At 38.8% G+C, this 18,196-nt stretch overlaps 1 protein-coding gene across 4 annotated transcripts in view; it reads right to left on the bottom strand.

Annotated features, from left to right (window-relative positions):
- Positions 1 to 1,110: 1,110 nt before the first annotated feature.
- The window catches only part of LOC137185176 (USP6 N-terminal-like protein), a 34,728-nt gene continuing 17,642 nt past the window's right edge, over positions 1,111 to 18,196 (bottom strand). For all 4 annotated transcript variants that reach the window (XM_067593516.1, XM_067593594.1, XM_067593654.1 and 1 more), the window contains 10 exons: positions 17,855 to 17,935; positions 15,232 to 15,339; positions 13,479 to 13,588; positions 10,318 to 10,366; positions 8,924 to 9,044; positions 8,621 to 8,715; positions 8,404 to 8,469; positions 6,649 to 6,748; positions 5,629 to 5,781; positions 1,111 to 5,167 (listed from right to left, as the gene is read on the bottom strand). In XM_067593516.1, the coding sequence (XP_067449617.1) occupies positions 4,476 to 5,167; positions 5,629 to 5,781; positions 6,649 to 6,748; positions 8,404 to 8,469; positions 8,621 to 8,715; positions 8,924 to 9,044; positions 10,318 to 10,366; positions 13,479 to 13,588; positions 15,232 to 15,339; positions 17,855 to 17,935 (1,575 nt within the window). In that variant the 3' untranslated portion in view covers positions 1,111 to 4,475. The remainder of the gene's footprint in view (positions 5,168 to 5,628; positions 5,782 to 6,648; positions 6,749 to 8,403; positions 8,470 to 8,620; positions 8,716 to 8,923; positions 9,045 to 10,317; positions 10,367 to 13,478; positions 13,589 to 15,231; positions 15,340 to 17,854; positions 17,936 to 18,196) is intronic.

Below are 18,196 nucleotides of genomic sequence, written 5' to 3'. Positions count from 1 at the left end.
TAAATATTTTCAAAGGCACAATCTGTTATCCAAATGTAAAGACCAGCCACTAACAAAAGTCAAAGAACAAGATTGAAACCTGCTATAAAATGACATTTCATTCAGGCTGAATGAAATGATTGGACGGGATTATTACAGGCCTGCAACGGTCACAGATGCTGGATTTTCATTTGATTTATTGATGGCTGTCGGGATGTACAAATATAACAAAAATGCTTCTAAAATACGTTAGATAGCCTAGCTTTAAGGTAAGCCTATTTTTAAGTCAGATTGTATTGGCTGCATTACATATTGTATGTCATGATATGACAAATTAGTTGGCAGATTCACTTCATGGTTCATGGTCATATTTGGCTGATTAACTGTGTGTGTGTGTGTGTGTGTGTGTGTGTGTGTGTGTGTGTGAGTGAAATAAACGTTGTAGTTTTGATATCGTATCGAACATGTTTGACTTTCATGAATGAATGAGTGAATGAACCTGTGTGTCCTTTACTGGATTAGTGTTTGTCTATCGTGGTGTAGTCAGGTTATATCCTTAAATCTGAGATTTATACTCCGGCTCCCACCACGTGTATAAACTGCATGCTGTTTTAAACCCTGATGATCAATTGAGTCCAAATATGTGCACGTGATTAAGTGCGTGTGCGCGTGCACGTACGCGTGATTAAGCCCATGGCATCAAAATCACATTCCAGACAGAATTACCCAAAGTTGGCAACCCTGCACCACTTGTTCCTGATAAAAACTAGAGGACAGACATGGTGTCAATTTTCTCATCTAACCTGGTAAAAAAAAAAAGGTTATTTCCCTAAATGTTGAACTAATCCATTAATCAACTACTTTTCCTCAGAAATGTTGCCTTTATTTGAAAAGAATTTCCCCCAAAGTCCTGTTTTTTTGTTTTTTTCTGGCAGTTGGATGCCAAAGTCGCCCACTATTTCAAACATAGGTGTTATGTGAGTTTGTCCACACATTTTATTTATTTATTTTTTTTTATTATACAAACTATATTACTGAAATGTAATTGTTTTCTTCTTTCAGGGATTACAAATAAGCATATAATAACCTTTCTCTGTATTTCATAATAGACAAAAGGCGAGACACAAAGAATCAAGGAAGATAAAAGTTGTAATTTTTCAGCTCCAGAGTTTCATCGACTTGTTCAGACTTCTAACAAAAGTTGCTGCGTATTTCAATGTACAATAAATCTGTAGCCAGGAATAAAACACTATATGTTTTCCCTCCTTTCTCTAACCTGAAGTGCTTAACAATTTAATTACTATAACTTACTCTCTGATTTCACTTATTTAAAAGTTTTGAGACTGAAACACAGTTAAATGATATAAAAACAGAACATATTCACCAATTTCATGATAATGGCTTTAAATTGTTCAACTTGGAATATTTCTAATGTTGTCAACTAGAATAATTTTAGAGGTTTTAAACTCTTCTACATTTCTACTCTTCAGGGTTGAACCATGCTTTATCTAAACCAACCACAAGATGTCAGCCTTTCACTATTTCTAAGCACACAGTTGAAGAAATGCTTTTTCTCTACGTTCAGATGGGGAAAACTGGTCCTAACTCTTACCTACTGGTTCTACAATACTGTACATTTCTAAACACAATTAACAGAAGCTGGTACATCTACATCCAGATTCTTCTCAGTAAGATTAAATATAAAAAAAAAACAACAAAGCCTATTTTAACAATTCGAGGAGCTCCATGGAAACGCAGAAAGTTTTCCAGTTCTTCAAAAATGGTGAGAACAATTTGTTAAGTGACCTGGATGCCTTTCTAAGAGGATAAAACAATAAATTACTGAGCTAGAAAAACACTTATGAAATATTAAATGAGCTCAATAGGTTTCAATGCGTACAATCATAACAGCGAGCCAGCTCACCATGTCAGAGGTTTCATGTTCAGTCCAACTCCTGAAAAGTTGCTTTTTTTCCATGTGTAGAGTCAAATTATATTACTTCCTCTGTTGCTGGCAGGGTTCGATGTCAACAACGTCCACAGAAGAACTGAAGCCGATCCAAATAAGGCATCAAAGACATTAGTACAAAAAATAAAAGTGTAACTCTGCTAGCAAACGTTTTACAAAGGCTGACTGAGGAAACATTTTGTTGTCTGACGAAACGTTACAAAAAACTACAAAAGTGTTTCTTTTGTTGTAAAGGGTGATGCCTCGGAGACTTCCGTACGCTTCTCTCTACAATAAAACTCCTTCAAAGCCTTTCAGACAAACAGGAAGTGTCACAAATCCTGGAAAATTAACATACTTTCTCAAAATGCAATTAGCATAAATTATAAAAGGATTAAATGGAGGAATCTTTTAGAAACACACAGTGGTAGTGATGGTGGTGTGGTGGAAGGTGAGGTGCACAGACTGTAATCTGATTTTCAACTATTTCCATTTTTATTTCGGCCGAAACCAATATTTGTAATGTCTTTGAAAATTAAAACCATATGTCTGGTTTTCACAGGTGGAGTTTACTTGTAACTGTGATGTCTGCTGCAGATTTAAATGTCTCATCATTTATTCATTACTATCATGAAGTATTAAACTCCCATAAGTTGAGGGATTTGCAGGAGACCAAATCAAAGGTTGAGATATCTTAACATTCAGTTTGAAGCTCCAAAAAAACACTGGATCCTACACTTCCCATAATGCACCTGCCTGGTAAACACCCACATTGTTAAAACCTCAGTGTTCAGCACAGGCTTTCGACTGCTGACATCACCGTGACATCATCAGTGGTTATTAAAGCTCTTCTAGAGCCAAAGACAACTGCACAACTGTTTCCACAGGCTGAACAGGACTCATGACGAGGCAACGGTGCCCAAATTTGTCAGCTGTCACCAAATAATTTCAGTGACTCCCTACTTTTAGTCGTAGGAGTAAAAATATTCTATTGTCATTCTTAATTGAGGAAATTACTTCTATCTCTGCCAATATTTCAGAGAGCTCCAGAGTCATTTTGAGTGGAGAATACTGCAGATTTACTGTCTGGTAATAAACTTTCTGTTCATTTAGGGAAAACTGGGGCCATCATTTTGGATCATGAGTCAAACTAACACAACATGCAGAACTTTCAGTTACGGTACTGTTGGTCAGACAGCAGCAGCAAAAACTGCTGTTAATTATTTAGGCTGTATTCTAGATAAGCAGCTCTCAGGGGAGGCCATGACACGAAAAACACTTTTAGTCAAAAGACTAAATACTGCCACCTTCTGGTGCTCCAGATCTCTACAACTCTTTAAAAACAAGCTGTAGATTCCTAAATTAATAAATAAGCTTATAAGGGTCATATCCAAACCTCCCTCCTGAAAACATCTACTTCTGGCACATTTTAAAAATTTCTTACAGTGGAAAGAAGAATTATGCAAATTACATCAGGTCTCACTTACAGAATACAACTCCTGGATAGTTAACTAACTCAGACGATGCAACAAGAGGGAGTTTAACTATTATTATCATTATCATTATTATTATTATTATTATTATTAGTTAAAAAACATTTTTATATACTGCTGCAGTTGTCTGGAACACTATCCAGGATCTCTGAAGATTATGATTATGACATTTAAGTTATGATATAATAAGTAATTTTCTTTTTTTTTTCATTTACTTTTGCACACATCACAAATCAAGTTATTTGCCTCGACACATAGAACCTACACATGAAAAAGTAGTGCTATATTCTGCATTTTGGATTTTACTGTTAATATTCCAAACCTTAATAGTCAGAAAAACTATGATACATCTTTATTATTTCTACTTAAAAATCAGCGACGTCACACTCAGTCCCAGGTCTCATCCTTCTCTTTGCTGGAAGCCAGTGTAGGAAACATCATACAGTAAGTGACAAACTGGGACCGAAACTGTTTTTAGTTCAACTTTCAGTAAAACCACTATAAGGGATTCTGAGACGCTTGATAAATACGAACCCTGCTGAGGGTTTTTTGTGTTTTTTAAGGACCAAACAGGAAGTTATCCTGCTTTTGACTTTATACTTCCAGATATCTAACAACCTGGCCGACCGACAATCTTCACTGACATTTTCAAACATCTGTGATGTTGCACTTTTATCTTCTGTTTCATGTGAAAACGGATTTAAATACCTACAAGGAGAAAATTTGCTTCTTAAGAGTCATTACAAAACATTTTAGAAAGTTAAAGAAAGTCAAATAATAACATTACCTCTTTAAAACCAACAAATTAGATCACCAAAATTAATATTGGTCCTGAAACTGACGACACATTTTTAAGCAATTATTGCTTGACACTGATAATCTTGACTGATAAATCATACTTGTCTAGTTTTTGAACAAAACATTAATGGTAACATCAACCACCAAACTGTTTGAACTGCCTGATCTGAACCTAACAGGTGAAAAAGGCCAATTTGTGCCACTGACACATAACCCAATCCAATCACACACATGCAATCTGCATTTTGGAGCTTTTTTCATGAAATGTCCACAGCCTGTGTTTCCTCTGACGCTGCACCTGAGTCCTTGTTCAGGTTCCCGCTGCCGGACAGAGCAGAGGCCTGCTCCAGCAGCTGGACGAGGTAACTGTCCTCTGCCTTCTCTGCTGCCGTCAGACTCTCAGACTGAGCCTGGCCCGGAGCCGGCGAGGCCAGCGGGGCGGCTACGGGCGTCGAGAGAGTCCTCGGGACCCTGCAGGAGGATTGGTCAGTGCTCACAGTCATGTGACCGTCCACAGTGGGATCGTCTGTTGAGGGATCGTCTGTTGAGGGAACCTCTGCGATCTGTGGAGCTGCATCAGGTCGCACCTCATCCTTAACCTGATCTGACAGCGGGGGCTGATCCGCTTGGACCGCTGGGGGCTGGTAAGGCGGAGGCCCCGTCAGCGGGGAGCCGTCGGGGGTGAGCGGGGCCTGGCTGTGGATGATGACGGGGTCTGGGGAAGGCAGCGGGGCCTCCTCCTCGTCCGCAGCATGGAGTTCCAGGGGGTCCTTGGAGGGGCTCTGGTCTGGGGATATGGAGTCAGGCTGGTGGGAGATGATGTGGAGGCTCAGGCCTGCTCTGGGGAAACCGCTGGCTGAGGACGGCTTCCCTCTGGAGGGCTGGACTGGACTCAGCAGCACCGGCAGCTCCTGGCCCAGAGGCTTACGAGGCAACTCATCAGGCTTCCCTGAAAACAATGCAGGTGCATAAAGAGTCTTAACAACATACAGCACTGAACATATACTTATGTTTATTTTATTTCTTCATCTCTTCCTCACAAAGCAAACAAACAACTGATGATCTTTACTTTACAGTTAGCATAAATCTACCATATCTGTTAGTTAACGGATGGACAGTCAGTAAATCCAGCATAAAGTGTAACTTTGTCACTTTTTTTGGTTAACAGGGATCAAATCAACACTACATCTTTTTCATTTATAGTGATATCATTGGGTGTCTCTATTAGTGTGCACAACGTAGGACAATAAATAAATTCTGATATTCACATTTTCTGTGGTTCTCAGAATAGTTATCTTAAGTATACACATTTTTATCCTTCTGTGCATCTTGAGGATATTGTCACACTAAACAGGATGAACTCAGGTATCTCAGTATTGACAGATTTCGGTGCTGTAAGCAGTCGTGTACCTGGAGGAGGAAGGTCGAGCTTCATCTTACGCAGCTCAGTCATGGAGGCCTGCAGCTGCTCCACGATCACGTCGTCGCTGTAGAAGAAGGTCTGAGCGATCCGCTCCTGCAGGAACTCTCGGAGCTCCTCCAGGGACATCTTCAAGAGACGCTCTGCACAAACACACACACATTAAACCCAACACATAGGCAACTGTGTTAGACAATATCAGGTTATTTCATGGAAAGTCAAAAGGTATATGAGGTTAAATTACTGTCACAATCTAAAATCTGTGAAAATCCTGTCAGAAATCCCAGAATGCAAAGCTGAAAGAGCAGATCTGAATCTCTGAAAAACACCGTGTTGAATGTCTGCAAAGCAAGTCTCAGAACTTTTTGACAGATTTGCAACAGTGAAAACATTAAGAGTGAAGCGATTATTAAAACATTCAAATCTCATTTTCAGATCATATTTTTCAATTTTACAACCGCAGTTTATACTTTCAAAACCAACTTTCAAACTTTCATAACTTAGTTTTAATATTTCAGATTGTAACGGTAATTTAACCACATGAAGGTTCAAGTCTGTGGATATAAAAATTGACGAGGAGAAGTCAACTTATCGTCACTGTGAGGTTGCCAGAGACTCCAGGAAGTTACTGCGGCAGGCCAAGGAAATAGTTTGGCACATAAACCCCAGAAAAACCACAGATTGATATGTTTTTGTGCTAAGCTAAGCTAACCCGGCAGTGATTCATAGTTACCTCAATGACATGTGAGACGTATTGATTCTGAAATAAGCGCATTTCTCAAAATGTCAAACTATTCCTTTAAGAGGTGTTAAAAATTGCTCCAATATTTGAGTAATTAGTGGCTGAATCCAAACGTTCAGACTTTCCTGCAGCAAACAACAGCTGAGAATCATCCAAATTAGTGTTTTTAAGTTGTTTGTTTGAGGTCTAAATCCTTCAGTTGCAGCACTGACAGCCCGAGCAGAAGATGATTTAACTTTCTGTGGTGAAGTATTTGTCACATCCTTACTCTTGTGTATCTTCAGGATGGTGTAAGACATGGCGGTGAGGAGCCTCTCTCCCTCCAGGATGTAAATGTCCCACAGCCGGAGGGTCAGGGTGAACGGCGTCTGCAGGAACACAGGAGAGAGATCACAATATCACTGCCAGTTTGTTTATGCCAGCGGTTTCGCATATCTGCAGCTCTCCTCCGGGGCCGGAGTCAGGAAGGTTGTTTGGTTCCTTCCCAGACCTCAGAGGCTCGCTGGCCCCTCTGAGCCCAGAGACGACTCAGCAGGACAAAGAAGTGCTGACAGTGGCCAAACACTGCCAGACCACCACCGCAGGATTGTGGGCATGCATGGAGGGGACTAATAGCAGTTTAGCTTAACAGCTTTTAATGCTCTCTTCTAATGCAATGTCCCAGAGCTCGAATATCAGCAGGCTTTATTTCTGCAGGAATCATGTGAAATTATCTTCAAAAAGGCAATCCACGCTAGCAGCACGGCGTCAGGGATGTCGGTCAGTCCACCTCTTTGCTCCAGACTGAAAGATCTCAACAACTATCGGATGGATTGACATGAAATTTAGTTCAGATGAATCCTAATGACTTTGGTCACTTTTCCTCTAGCACCACCATGATGTTGGTATTTGTGGTCTGAGTAAAATATCTCCACAACTATTCCCCTTCAAGATAAATTAAAAAATCCACTATCAGCTCAAAATTTTATGACCAAAAACCTGCAAAACTAACAACATTCTCATCAGCTTCAGCTGCTAACACTTGCTAATTAGCTAATTAGCAAGTGTTAGCATGCTAACACACTAAACTAAGATGATTCATATGGTAGATTTTATATCTGCTTATAGTAGGTATAATGTAAAAGTATAGTAGCTAGCATGGCTGTAGTCTCTTGTTGATAACTTGCTGTTGTTCTTCTTTGAAAGTTACATATGTGATAACTTTTCAGAGTTGTAGCAAAAAAGTAACTTTGCACAGAAGTGACACTTTCAGATGCAACAGGCAGGCAGCGAATACGAAGATGAGGAGTTCAGACGAGAAGATGGTTATATTTTCTACAGAACGACTGAGGCGAGCGTAGCGAGCATGGAGGGTGTGGGAAAGGACAGGAAGAGGAAACATTGCTGTTACATCATTGGAACAACCAGTAAGCTGGACTGTGGAGCCGTATCGCATGACAAACTATGCAATCAGTGTTTTTTGGGGACTTTTTGGAAGCGCTGTCGGAGGAGTTGGAGTGAGGCAGTGATGCTGTGGATGAACTGACAAGTTGTGCATCCCTTCTAGCTGGAATGTTTTAGTTAGACTTCACGGAGCTGAGTCTGTCTAATCAGAGCTACTCGTAGGCGGGACATCTGACCTGCTAAATGGTCAAAGATTGACTTACACAGAAGGAATGTATATCTGGAAATTAGTCCCGGGATAAAAGATTGTTTTAAAAGTGAGATCATAACCATAATAAGTGCTAACGTGTGTTTTGGTGAGAGTTTATCACCTGAAGGTTTCATTCTCAGTACTTGCAGAATTCTTCAAATTATTACAAGAGCTAAAATAAGGCTGCATGTTTTGGGAAATGACCGGCACTTATGAGAACTGTAGGCCGTTAGTAGGTATTTGGGTTTAACATGCAGAACCACTGGTGCTTTAACAAGCTGCTCTCTGGCTTCAGTGTGATGCAGGTTTGTTATAAGTTTGAGGTGAGATAAAGAGGATGACATGGGAGGTGGATGAAGAGGGAACACATCAATCAGACAGGTTCCTCACCCTGTCAATGAAACATTGTAGGAACCATTTAGTGCTGTAAATCCCTGCAGACATCTGCTCTCTGTCCTGCAGGGAGAGAGAGAGAGAGAGAGAGAGAGAGAGAGAGAGGTTTATACGAGGCATCACATCACATTAAATGTCATCATACATCAGTCGTCTTGCTGCAGTGTTGTGTCTTCACCCTCATTTTCTGTCATGAACTTCTTTACAATCTCACCAGATGTTTCTTCAACTTGGGGATGAGTTTGGAAATAATCTGATCATGATGTGCCTGGAACCGCTGAAGTTTGGGAAACCCGGGAACAAAAAACCCTTAAAAAAGAAGAAGAGAGAATAAGGATTTAATCCCACTTAATAGGAGTGTAAATCACAAGCAGCACAGCCTGTAATCAGTCCCGCCGCCCTGCAGAGCCAAAGAGCAGGATCTGAAAATCACTTCAACATCTATTTCCTCTTTTTAGCAGGACTTCATCTTGAAAACATGCAACAAATTGGCTTTGTGTGTGAATCACCGTCTCACCATGCATGGCGTGTTTCTGATTGGTCAGCAGCTGTGACAGGGCCCAGAAGGCATCTTCTTCGTTCATGTACATGAGCAGCAGGGCAGCGATCTGACTCATGCCCTGGCAGTAGCTCACTTCCTGCAGGCGACCCGACAAAATCAAACACAATTACATTCTAGGTTTTCCACTGCTGCAGAACTTGAACTCGTACAGCAAAGGATCCGTTAACGCTTTACTTTACATATCTCTATTTAATATTTATAAACAGTTATAGTATATATAGTAGTATTAGTGTATAGCAGTAGTATATATAGTAAAACACAGTTGTAATAATATAAAATATGTCTTCATAGGAGAAGTTATAACTGGTGACAAATACTGTACATTAATAAACACTTTAAAATGTCCTTATATCTGCTTATAACTACATTTTAGTGTTATAAACTATTTATTAACTTTAAATTTATTAAAGAAATGCTAAAGAGGGGAACTTAGAGTAAAGTGTTACTCAGCATCAGTGCCGTTTAGTAAAACCTTCAGCTGGTGAACTATCATTAATATTAATATTATTACACAGTACGCAGGTCTCTTTGTACACACAATTACCTGGATTTACTTTACCTTTAATTTCCATTTGCAGTTCTGTTCATGTGTTTTGAAATTTCAAATTATTATAAATCCTGATTGTAAATAAATCCTGATAATAATGAGCAAATATATCAATATTGTTGCATCTACAGAATCTCTAGAGAATCATATCAAGCAGCATAAAACAATATTAGTCTCAGAAGTATTTAAGTTTGGCAGATATTGGAATTTGCATTTTTGTTTTCTTTTTTAGAAGTCTTTATAAAACTGTGACGTGGTGACAGAAAATACTGCAAATATCTATCAACAGAAAACACTGAATTACTGCCAGACTGACAGATGATCTGCTGGAAGTGTGGAAGCTGGAAGGTTTCCTGACAATAAGAAAGTCTGAACCTCAACATCAACATACTGTATTATTAATATCAGCTGATTTGTCTTGGCTCTTAATTAAATACCTGAAATGATCAGCCTTAAACATCACCTGCATGTTTCTAATGCCACCTCCAGTAAGAAACTATCAACTTTCATACTGCTTATTTCCACAAGTTGTGGATTTTAAAAACGTCCTGATGAAAACATCAGCGTCTGAATCAGATCCATAAGAGTGCTGGATCAGCAGGATTTACTGAACAAATACACCAGCAAAACATACTGAACTCTGGCAGCGTACAATGAGTCACTTGTGGAAAAAAGCAAATTAAGTCTCAGCTCTGCTCAGCAAAAGAAAAAAAATCAGAACTGAATATAGATTTTTATCAGTTAAATTGAGTTAAACTGGTATTTGAGTGTTTCATGTGATGGAGGGAAAGCAGCCACTTACTGTGTTGTAGACTGAATACGCAGACAGGACGTGGAAGAGAGACTGCTGCCTGCAGAGGAGAGAGGACGAGAAAGGAGGGAAATAATGTAAAGGAGATGAATGAGTCTCTGCAATCAGCGGTTTTACATTAAAAGTGTGTTTCTTATATTGTAATTAACTTTAACATGAATGCTAGTAAAGCTTATATGAATTTTTAAAAGAGGAAACAGGTTGTGTCTGAAATCATTCATTGTTTACTGTATGATGAACCGTATATATTGTAATTTTGTTACGTTGTCCACATGTCTACTGAGAACTTTTATAGTCTTCAAAGTGAAGATTACAGTTGGAAATGATGCCACTATGCAATGTAAAAAGTACTGTTGATCACTAAGAGCTAAAAACCATCATGCATTGTGAAAACAGATCAAAAAAAGAAAAAAATCTATATTTTAACTGTCCTGAACTGTGTTCTTTATAAAAGATTCCCTGTAGAGAATTAAAGTTAAACTAATAACTAAAGATGCAGCCAACAGTATGTCATGTGGAGACAGAAAAACAATCTAATATCCTTGTTTATTCAATATTTATGTTTTTAACGAACACTATTTCCCATAATCCCTGGATGTTTGCAGGCCAACGCTGCGTTCACGTTACATCGGACGGATGAGAAGGATCGGAGAGGTTCCCATGTTAAGGTCATGTGAGCGTTCATGTGAACTCAGGAGGGTTGAATGATCACCGAGTTGGTCGTTTGAGGGTTTAAAATACTGTTGACTAATTTGCATCATATCCATTACATTTGGGTTTGATTATGAACAACAGATGTGGCACCTACAGTGTGTTTTATTAAGTGCTGAGTCGGATATGTTGGAGCTTCACAGTTTCCATCTCATAATTACCACTTGGAGGTTCACGTGCATGTTTTTAATGTTATTTATTTACATTTTTTAATGAATCTCGTAATTGTGAAAAGGCATTAGCTCAGACATGTTTGAAAATTAAAAAAAATTGGGAATATGGCTTCAGAAAAGAGCGTCTGTGAATTTAATGGTAGAAATCAAATTGCAATGACATAAGTACCTGCGTTGCTGGTAAAGTTGTAGTTTTTTCTTTGAAAGAAAGTAATCTTTGTTTAATCTTTTTAAATCACAAAGGTTTCAGTTTCTAATATTTAAGTGCTGCAGTGGATGCAGAGTCGTCTAAAGTAAACTCCAGGAACACGTTTTAATTTTTCAGAAAGAGATGAAAGAAATGCTGAATGAGAGATCAGAGTTACAGAAGCTAGTCCAGTGTTTTCCAGTCCTGGTCCTGGGGAACTCTGCCCTGAATGTTTTAGATGTTTCCCTGCTCCAACACACCTGATTTAAATGATCAGCTCATCATCAAGCTCTGCAGAGACCTGATAACAACCCATTCATGTGAATCAGATGTGTTGGAGCAGCATCTGAAACATGCAGGACCAGGACTGGAGAACACTGAGCAGCTAGTGGAACAGGGGTTAAGACAGGAAGTGAAGACTTTGGTTCTCCATAGTGAAGGTAAATAGTTAATAAAACATTTAGACTCCAGCTAAGATTGTACTTCGAGGTCACGCTCTGCTCTGTTTAAACTGGACTGAAACACAGTGATGTCTGAGACTTCTCTCAGAGAAAACAGAACCTGGAAAACACAGAACACTCTCTCTCTCTCGCTTTCTGTCACTAAAAAAAGGTTATTTTTTTCAGGGCCGCTGAACTCCTGTTAAATATTGAAACGTTTTGCTGCCACAGACTTTCCACTGCCGCTCCCGAACAGGCCTGCGGTCTATTAAACTGTCAGTGACATCACTCTGTTAGAGGATCAGGTTCCAAAACCAGAAACAAAACCAACGTCGTCCAAAACAGCCTGCCCTACCTCTCCCACACTCAGTCCAAGTTCACACTGAGGTCGGGAACAGTTTGTGTTTTAAACCAGCACATAAAAACCTTTTTCCATCCAAAGTGATGATCTCTGCAACCTGGAAATGAACAATGAGACTTACAAGGCACGGCCAAAAGTATGTGGACACCTGAGCTGCTCTATCCAGTGGTGGAGGAGATATTCACATCTTTCACTGAAGACAAAGTACTAGAGTCACATGCTTCACGTACGTCATCATTTATTCACTAAGTCTGTTTACATTTGCTTTTTATCCACGCAACTACTTTTACACCTTAGCCAAGCCAAGGAACATTTTTTTCCAAATTTTCAGAGTTTCCACTTCAAAATATGAATAAAAACAAGTAGATGGAAACGCACCTGTTGACATCTGCAACAAGACAAGGAGCCACAACTACACACTGATATTATACAAGAACTCACAGTACTTAATCTTTAATAATGTGTTGTATTTTATACACTTGATCATATGTGTTTTATGTAAAAATCTTAATCTGAAAAGTTATAGTGACTAAAGCTGAAAAAGTACAAGTACAATATTTCCCTCTAAAATGTAGAGTAGTAGAAGTATAAAATAACATGAAACTGAAATACTCAGGTAAAGTACAAGTACCTCAAAAATTGTACTTAAGTAGAGTACTTTAGTAAATGTATTTAGGGTTAGGGTCAGGGTTAGGGTTAAGGCTGATTTATGCCAGGTCGCTCAACAGAAATGATGTATTTTTGACTGAAAAAAGTGTTGCTCGACTCTTTCATGTTGTGCACCTGGAGCATTTTGTGATGTCACACCGTCATATTTTGTTGCACAATGTGATTGAGTAGTGTTACTAATGTTGCCATGGAGATTGTAGTTTTCCCTGAACTTCCTTATTGATATTTTGGTCTGTAACTTTATATAACTTGTAACGTCCTACTTTAATTAGTCCTGGTCACGATGATATTATGTAACTAAACAAGCCAGCTGGAGGATAGTGTCTGGTTACCATGGAGACGTCTGAATTCTTCTGCTGAAGCATAAATTGAAAACATCACATGACTCTTTTATTTCTATTGAGCAACACTTATCAAAAGTGTCGAGCGACCTGCCATAAATTAACCTTTATTCCACCGCTGGCTTTATCTTAATTTCTTAGTAACTTGAAACACACCACTGACAAATCAAAACAGTGAAGGAAAATATTTTTAAAAAATATTCAGTGAAATGAATCCAAACTTGCTGAAAATTATACTCAGATGTTCCATTTGAAAACTGTGAAACTTACTTGACTCCAAAGCGATCCATGAACATGATATGGTTTCGAAAGGTCCTGTTGATGTCCAGGTCAATCTGTTTGATCTCAGACGAGTACAGTCTGGCCTGTTCCTTCATTCTCTGAGAGAAAACAGAGAGGAAAGTCAACAAACGACGGGGTGAGGTAGCGAAGAGATGCTTGTATCTCACTGGTGTGGCTGAAAAACAGTAAAAGAAAAAGAAGAAACCCTGTACCTATGTTTTCTGTTACAGATACTTGTGGAAAAATAGTTTTCAAATGGAAGAAAGACACACAGAAAGCAGAACAAAAGTTTTTATGTCAATCTGAGATCAGCTGCCAGAAATTGATCATTTTCACTTTTTCATGTCTGTATAATTTGATATAACTGAAAGAAAATGATGCAGGTCAAAGTTAACAACATTAACTTAAATTTAATTCTAGAGAGACTAAAATAAAATTGTGGTCATGAGTTCATTCAATATCATGTACAGTTTAACATATAAAAAGTAATTTCCAAACCTCCACTGCGTCTCCATCTGTTTGTTTTCCTCTCACTGATCTAATCCAGTCCACTTTGTTAAAACGCTGTTAGATACTAAAGTGTGCATGTTGTTAATCCTGCTGTTTGTTGTGGTGGCAGGGAGGATAAATATGTGCCAGTTCAGACGTGGGATTTAAGTGTCCATCTGCTAGTCAAGCTAATCAGAGACATTTACAAATCCAGATGTGATGTTAGCTTGGCTGTTTGGTAGCTTATTCCACATGCTTTTACTGTCTTATACTTCACGTACGGGCAGTCTCAATATTTAAAGGTTATAGTTAAAAAATAGTAGGTTGAATCACATACAGTTTTAGTCATTAAACACAAGCAAAGAGCGTAATATTTTATTAAGTTGTTAGCATGTTAGCTAGCAGGTGGAGTTAGCTGGTTAAAACAACTTGCTGTCTTCACGGATAAAGCAGCATTTTAGGAAACATACTTGTTTACCGAAGTCATATTACAATTTCAATACCAGTTTCATCTCTGTGTGTCCAGTACAGAGATGGTCCAGGACATGTTTAGCCTAGCTTAGCATAGAGGGTTTTTTCTGGTGTTACAATTCTGCTAAAATTGCATGAATGCAGCATTAGCAGGGAAACTGCTAGTCTAGCTGAAAATACACTTTCCAAGCTGTCTGATTTCTGATTCTTCTTTTTCTTCTATGCATTCAGAAACAGTAACCAAAACATTGTGGTTTAAGCATTAGCAGTTGGTGTTGGAGTTATTTGGGCTCGGTGTAGCGATATTTAGCATCTCAAAACTGCTGGATGGAAACTCATGAAGCACTAGAATTGTACTGCACAGCTCTGACTCATGACGGTATTGTTATGGTTTTATTATGTAACTTTTGCTGTATCTTTGTAAATCTACTCTCTCCTTCTCAAATCTAGCACACTCTTCATCTTGTAGATGAACACGATGCACAGTGTCGAGCCAGGAATCCCATCTTCTACCTTTATTTTCCACTCACTTCGCTGTTACTAGAGCCCACCTGATTGATTTCTGAGAATTTATCTGATAACACTATCAGCCAATATTTATTTCTCAACAGATCATATAGGATACAATATAAACAAACATATAAGTGTCCTTTAATTGTGACCCTGATATGTACTGAGCAGAACAATTGAATTGCTGTGAAAACACATTTCTTACAATATTATCTGTAAGACAACTTTCTGCAGGCCGGATCAGGTACTATTACGTTACGAGTGGGTGTACCTCGTATTTGCCCTCGTTGTCCTTCTTCGCCCTCTCCACATCCAGCATCAGAGCCCAGGCCCGGCCTCGGAGCTGCAGGGGAATGCCCTTATACACCCGTTTCACCATCTGAGAGCAGAGAGCAGGGGGAAACACAGAAACACAGAGAGAATAAAAAGCTGACGCTGTCAAGTGTGATTCACTGGAAAGTTTAACCGCCTACGTACTGTTCGCTTACGACAATATTCACAGGAACCAAGCAAAAGTGTGTCACACATGGAGCAAATAGCTGCAGGGAATAATAACTTTTGTTTACCTCTGTGGTTTCAATTAGTATGAACTTCTCAGTGTAATTGCTCATGTTGACAGATCCACATGGCAACAAGACCCGAGAAAATACCCCAAATGTTAACTTGAAGACCCAAAATAATTAAATAAAAGCAACGACCGGGATAGAAAAGTGATGGATGGATGGGTGGATAAGTTAAAGATCACATCCAGACATGTATTAAGACATATAAAAATACTCTGCTTGTAACAATAATGTGTCTGATATGGTTTTAAAGTGTAATTATCACTTTAAAATCCCTCTTTCTCTCTCAATAAAAATTACAGAATCTATAAATATGCAAATATATCTCATCTCAGACGTTTTCCTGTTGGACACCAGATGTCTCCTACTTTACTGTAAAGTCCATCTCAGTGTTTGTTCACTGGAGGCTTCAAGTTTCCACATCACACTGGTGTAAGTTGAATATTGGATCAGGGTTGGCTCCAAACTAGTTGTGATGTCACAGATCGTGCTCGTAGGCCCGCCCCTTTCATATTGGATTTTAAATGAGCTCAGAGAAAATTTCCAATTTCAGCAGCTGAATGTAAAAACATCCTTCCAGTGTCAAACTCTGCACATACGTCATTCTGCACAGTGAAGCTAAAACTGATTTTGGAGTGTGTCCACTGTGAGTCCATTATGAGTGGATGAGCTTTCTAGCTACTGCAGCAAGCAGCAGTGAAAATGTTTGCTGCAGGTCTGATGGTTCTGACTGAAACAACCCTGCTTTTAGTTCTTTCTCGATACAAAAACATTTTATAACCATCATCACTGCCTACGACAGGCAAGAGAAAATATTTAAGACCTTTTCACATGAAATTTAACACTTTCAAATACCCTCAACAGTCCTTGTTTTTTTTGGAGGAAACTGAATTCAATACTATTGAAGACTTTTCAAGACCTGTGGATCCACTGATCGCTGAAAGAAATCAAACGATGTCGGCTTAGTAAAACCCAAATCTCACACAAATTGTACCAAAAGTCAAAAATCTTTTTTAAATTTTTTTTTTTTTAAAAAACGTCTACCACATCAGACCAAAAACTGTCAAGAAACCAGAAATCTAGCAGCTTGCTGGTCACATGGTCACTTGCTTTATCACTTACAAAGTTTTGGTCTGTAGAAATTAAGAAATGAATAGACTCTTAATAGAAATTAAGATTTCAGACCAACAGTGGACTGGATTTCTGGTTCCTTTTCTGTCTGTATTGGACGCAGAGACAAGAAACTGATATATAAACCTACATTTCTGATATATAAAATCTACATTTGACATATTATTGCCAAGCGGCAACCTGCGGGGCTGAAAAATGAAGCCAATGTGGAAGTACCAAAAACAGTTCATTGAAAGGCCACTTGAGGCTCCAAAAGCGAGACCCCCATGTTAAAATGTCCAACAGCAGAAATAAACATGTTTACAACGGTTTTGGTCTCTGTAGCTAATTTCCCCTTTCATGACAGCTGTACGGAAGGTGACTTTTTTTATAACTCACCCGTTTAAAATTTATTAAGCCATAAAGTTCTGCGTAATGAAGGACATGGCTGCTTTGAATGACAGGTCCACCACCCGCTAGGTGGCGTGTTTCAGCCATTCGGCCCGCCTCTTTTGCTATTTTTTATTGGCTGGGAGTTAGGCAGCATCACGCACTGCCAAGATGGCGACGGCCGGAGCGGCTCGCTTTGAGCTACAAAACCGCTCTTCAGAAACCAACGGGTGACGTCATGGTAACTACGTCCCTATTTTTATACAGTCTATGATTATTGCCTTATAAAGTTGTTGCAGCCAACATGTGAGCAAACAGTTGCCTACATACAGATCCAGCAGTGAGTTCGTCAGTATGAGCGACCACTTTCACATTACACATCATCATTGTTAATATATAAACATATATATTTGTGGGGTTTTAATGTATTAAACTGTCATTTTAATGTCAAATTTAAGACATAAAAATGAATATTTTTGAGTGCAGGCTGGAGAACTGTTGAGTGTGGGCGCAGGTTTTCCTTCTCCAAGTATCCTCTAGTTACATTAATATTTTAAGAATTATGTTAAGCTGTGTTAATAAGAATGACTGATCATGCAGGAATTCAGCGTCTTTCTACAGTAAACCGTTGATGTGTGTCAACGTTGACAGCTGCAGTGACCTAACCGTTAGACGACTCACTGACCAAACAGAAACCAACACCCACTTTACATACTTGTCCATAAATGTCTAAACTCTCCAGCAGTGAAGTAATTTTTAAATATAAAAAAAATAAAATGTGTTTCCAATCTCCATCTGATCCAGGTCTGGTATGTGTGAGCTGTTACTCACCCTGTCACTATTCTTGTATTTATCCCACTTCTTGACCATCTTCAGCCATTTCTCTGCTCTCTCCACCTCCAGCTGCTTCAGCTGTGAACAAGAAAGAAACTGGTGAACATAAACACGACTGACACATCGACATGATATGCATATGACTTAAAATATCATCATCCCTAATGAGCATCACTAATAAACCTCCATAAATCTGCTTACATAGAAAAAAAGATGCTTCCTACAACTACAGAATCATCAGGCTTTTAAGTTTTCTTCAGTATCGAAGTAATCTGGTGATAGTTGTCTGTACATCCATGAGTACATTATTAACAGTTGGCATAATTTTAATGGTGCCAC

The sequence above is a fragment of the Thunnus thynnus genome, chromosome 1 (genome assembly GCF_963924715.1).
Source record: "Thunnus thynnus chromosome 1, fThuThy2.1, whole genome shotgun sequence".
Lineage (NCBI taxonomy): Eukaryota > Metazoa > Chordata > Actinopteri > Scombriformes > Scombridae > Thunnus > Thunnus thynnus.
The sequence above is the reverse complement of the archived record's forward strand: the minus strand, read 5'-3'. Positions and strand labels throughout refer to the sequence as shown.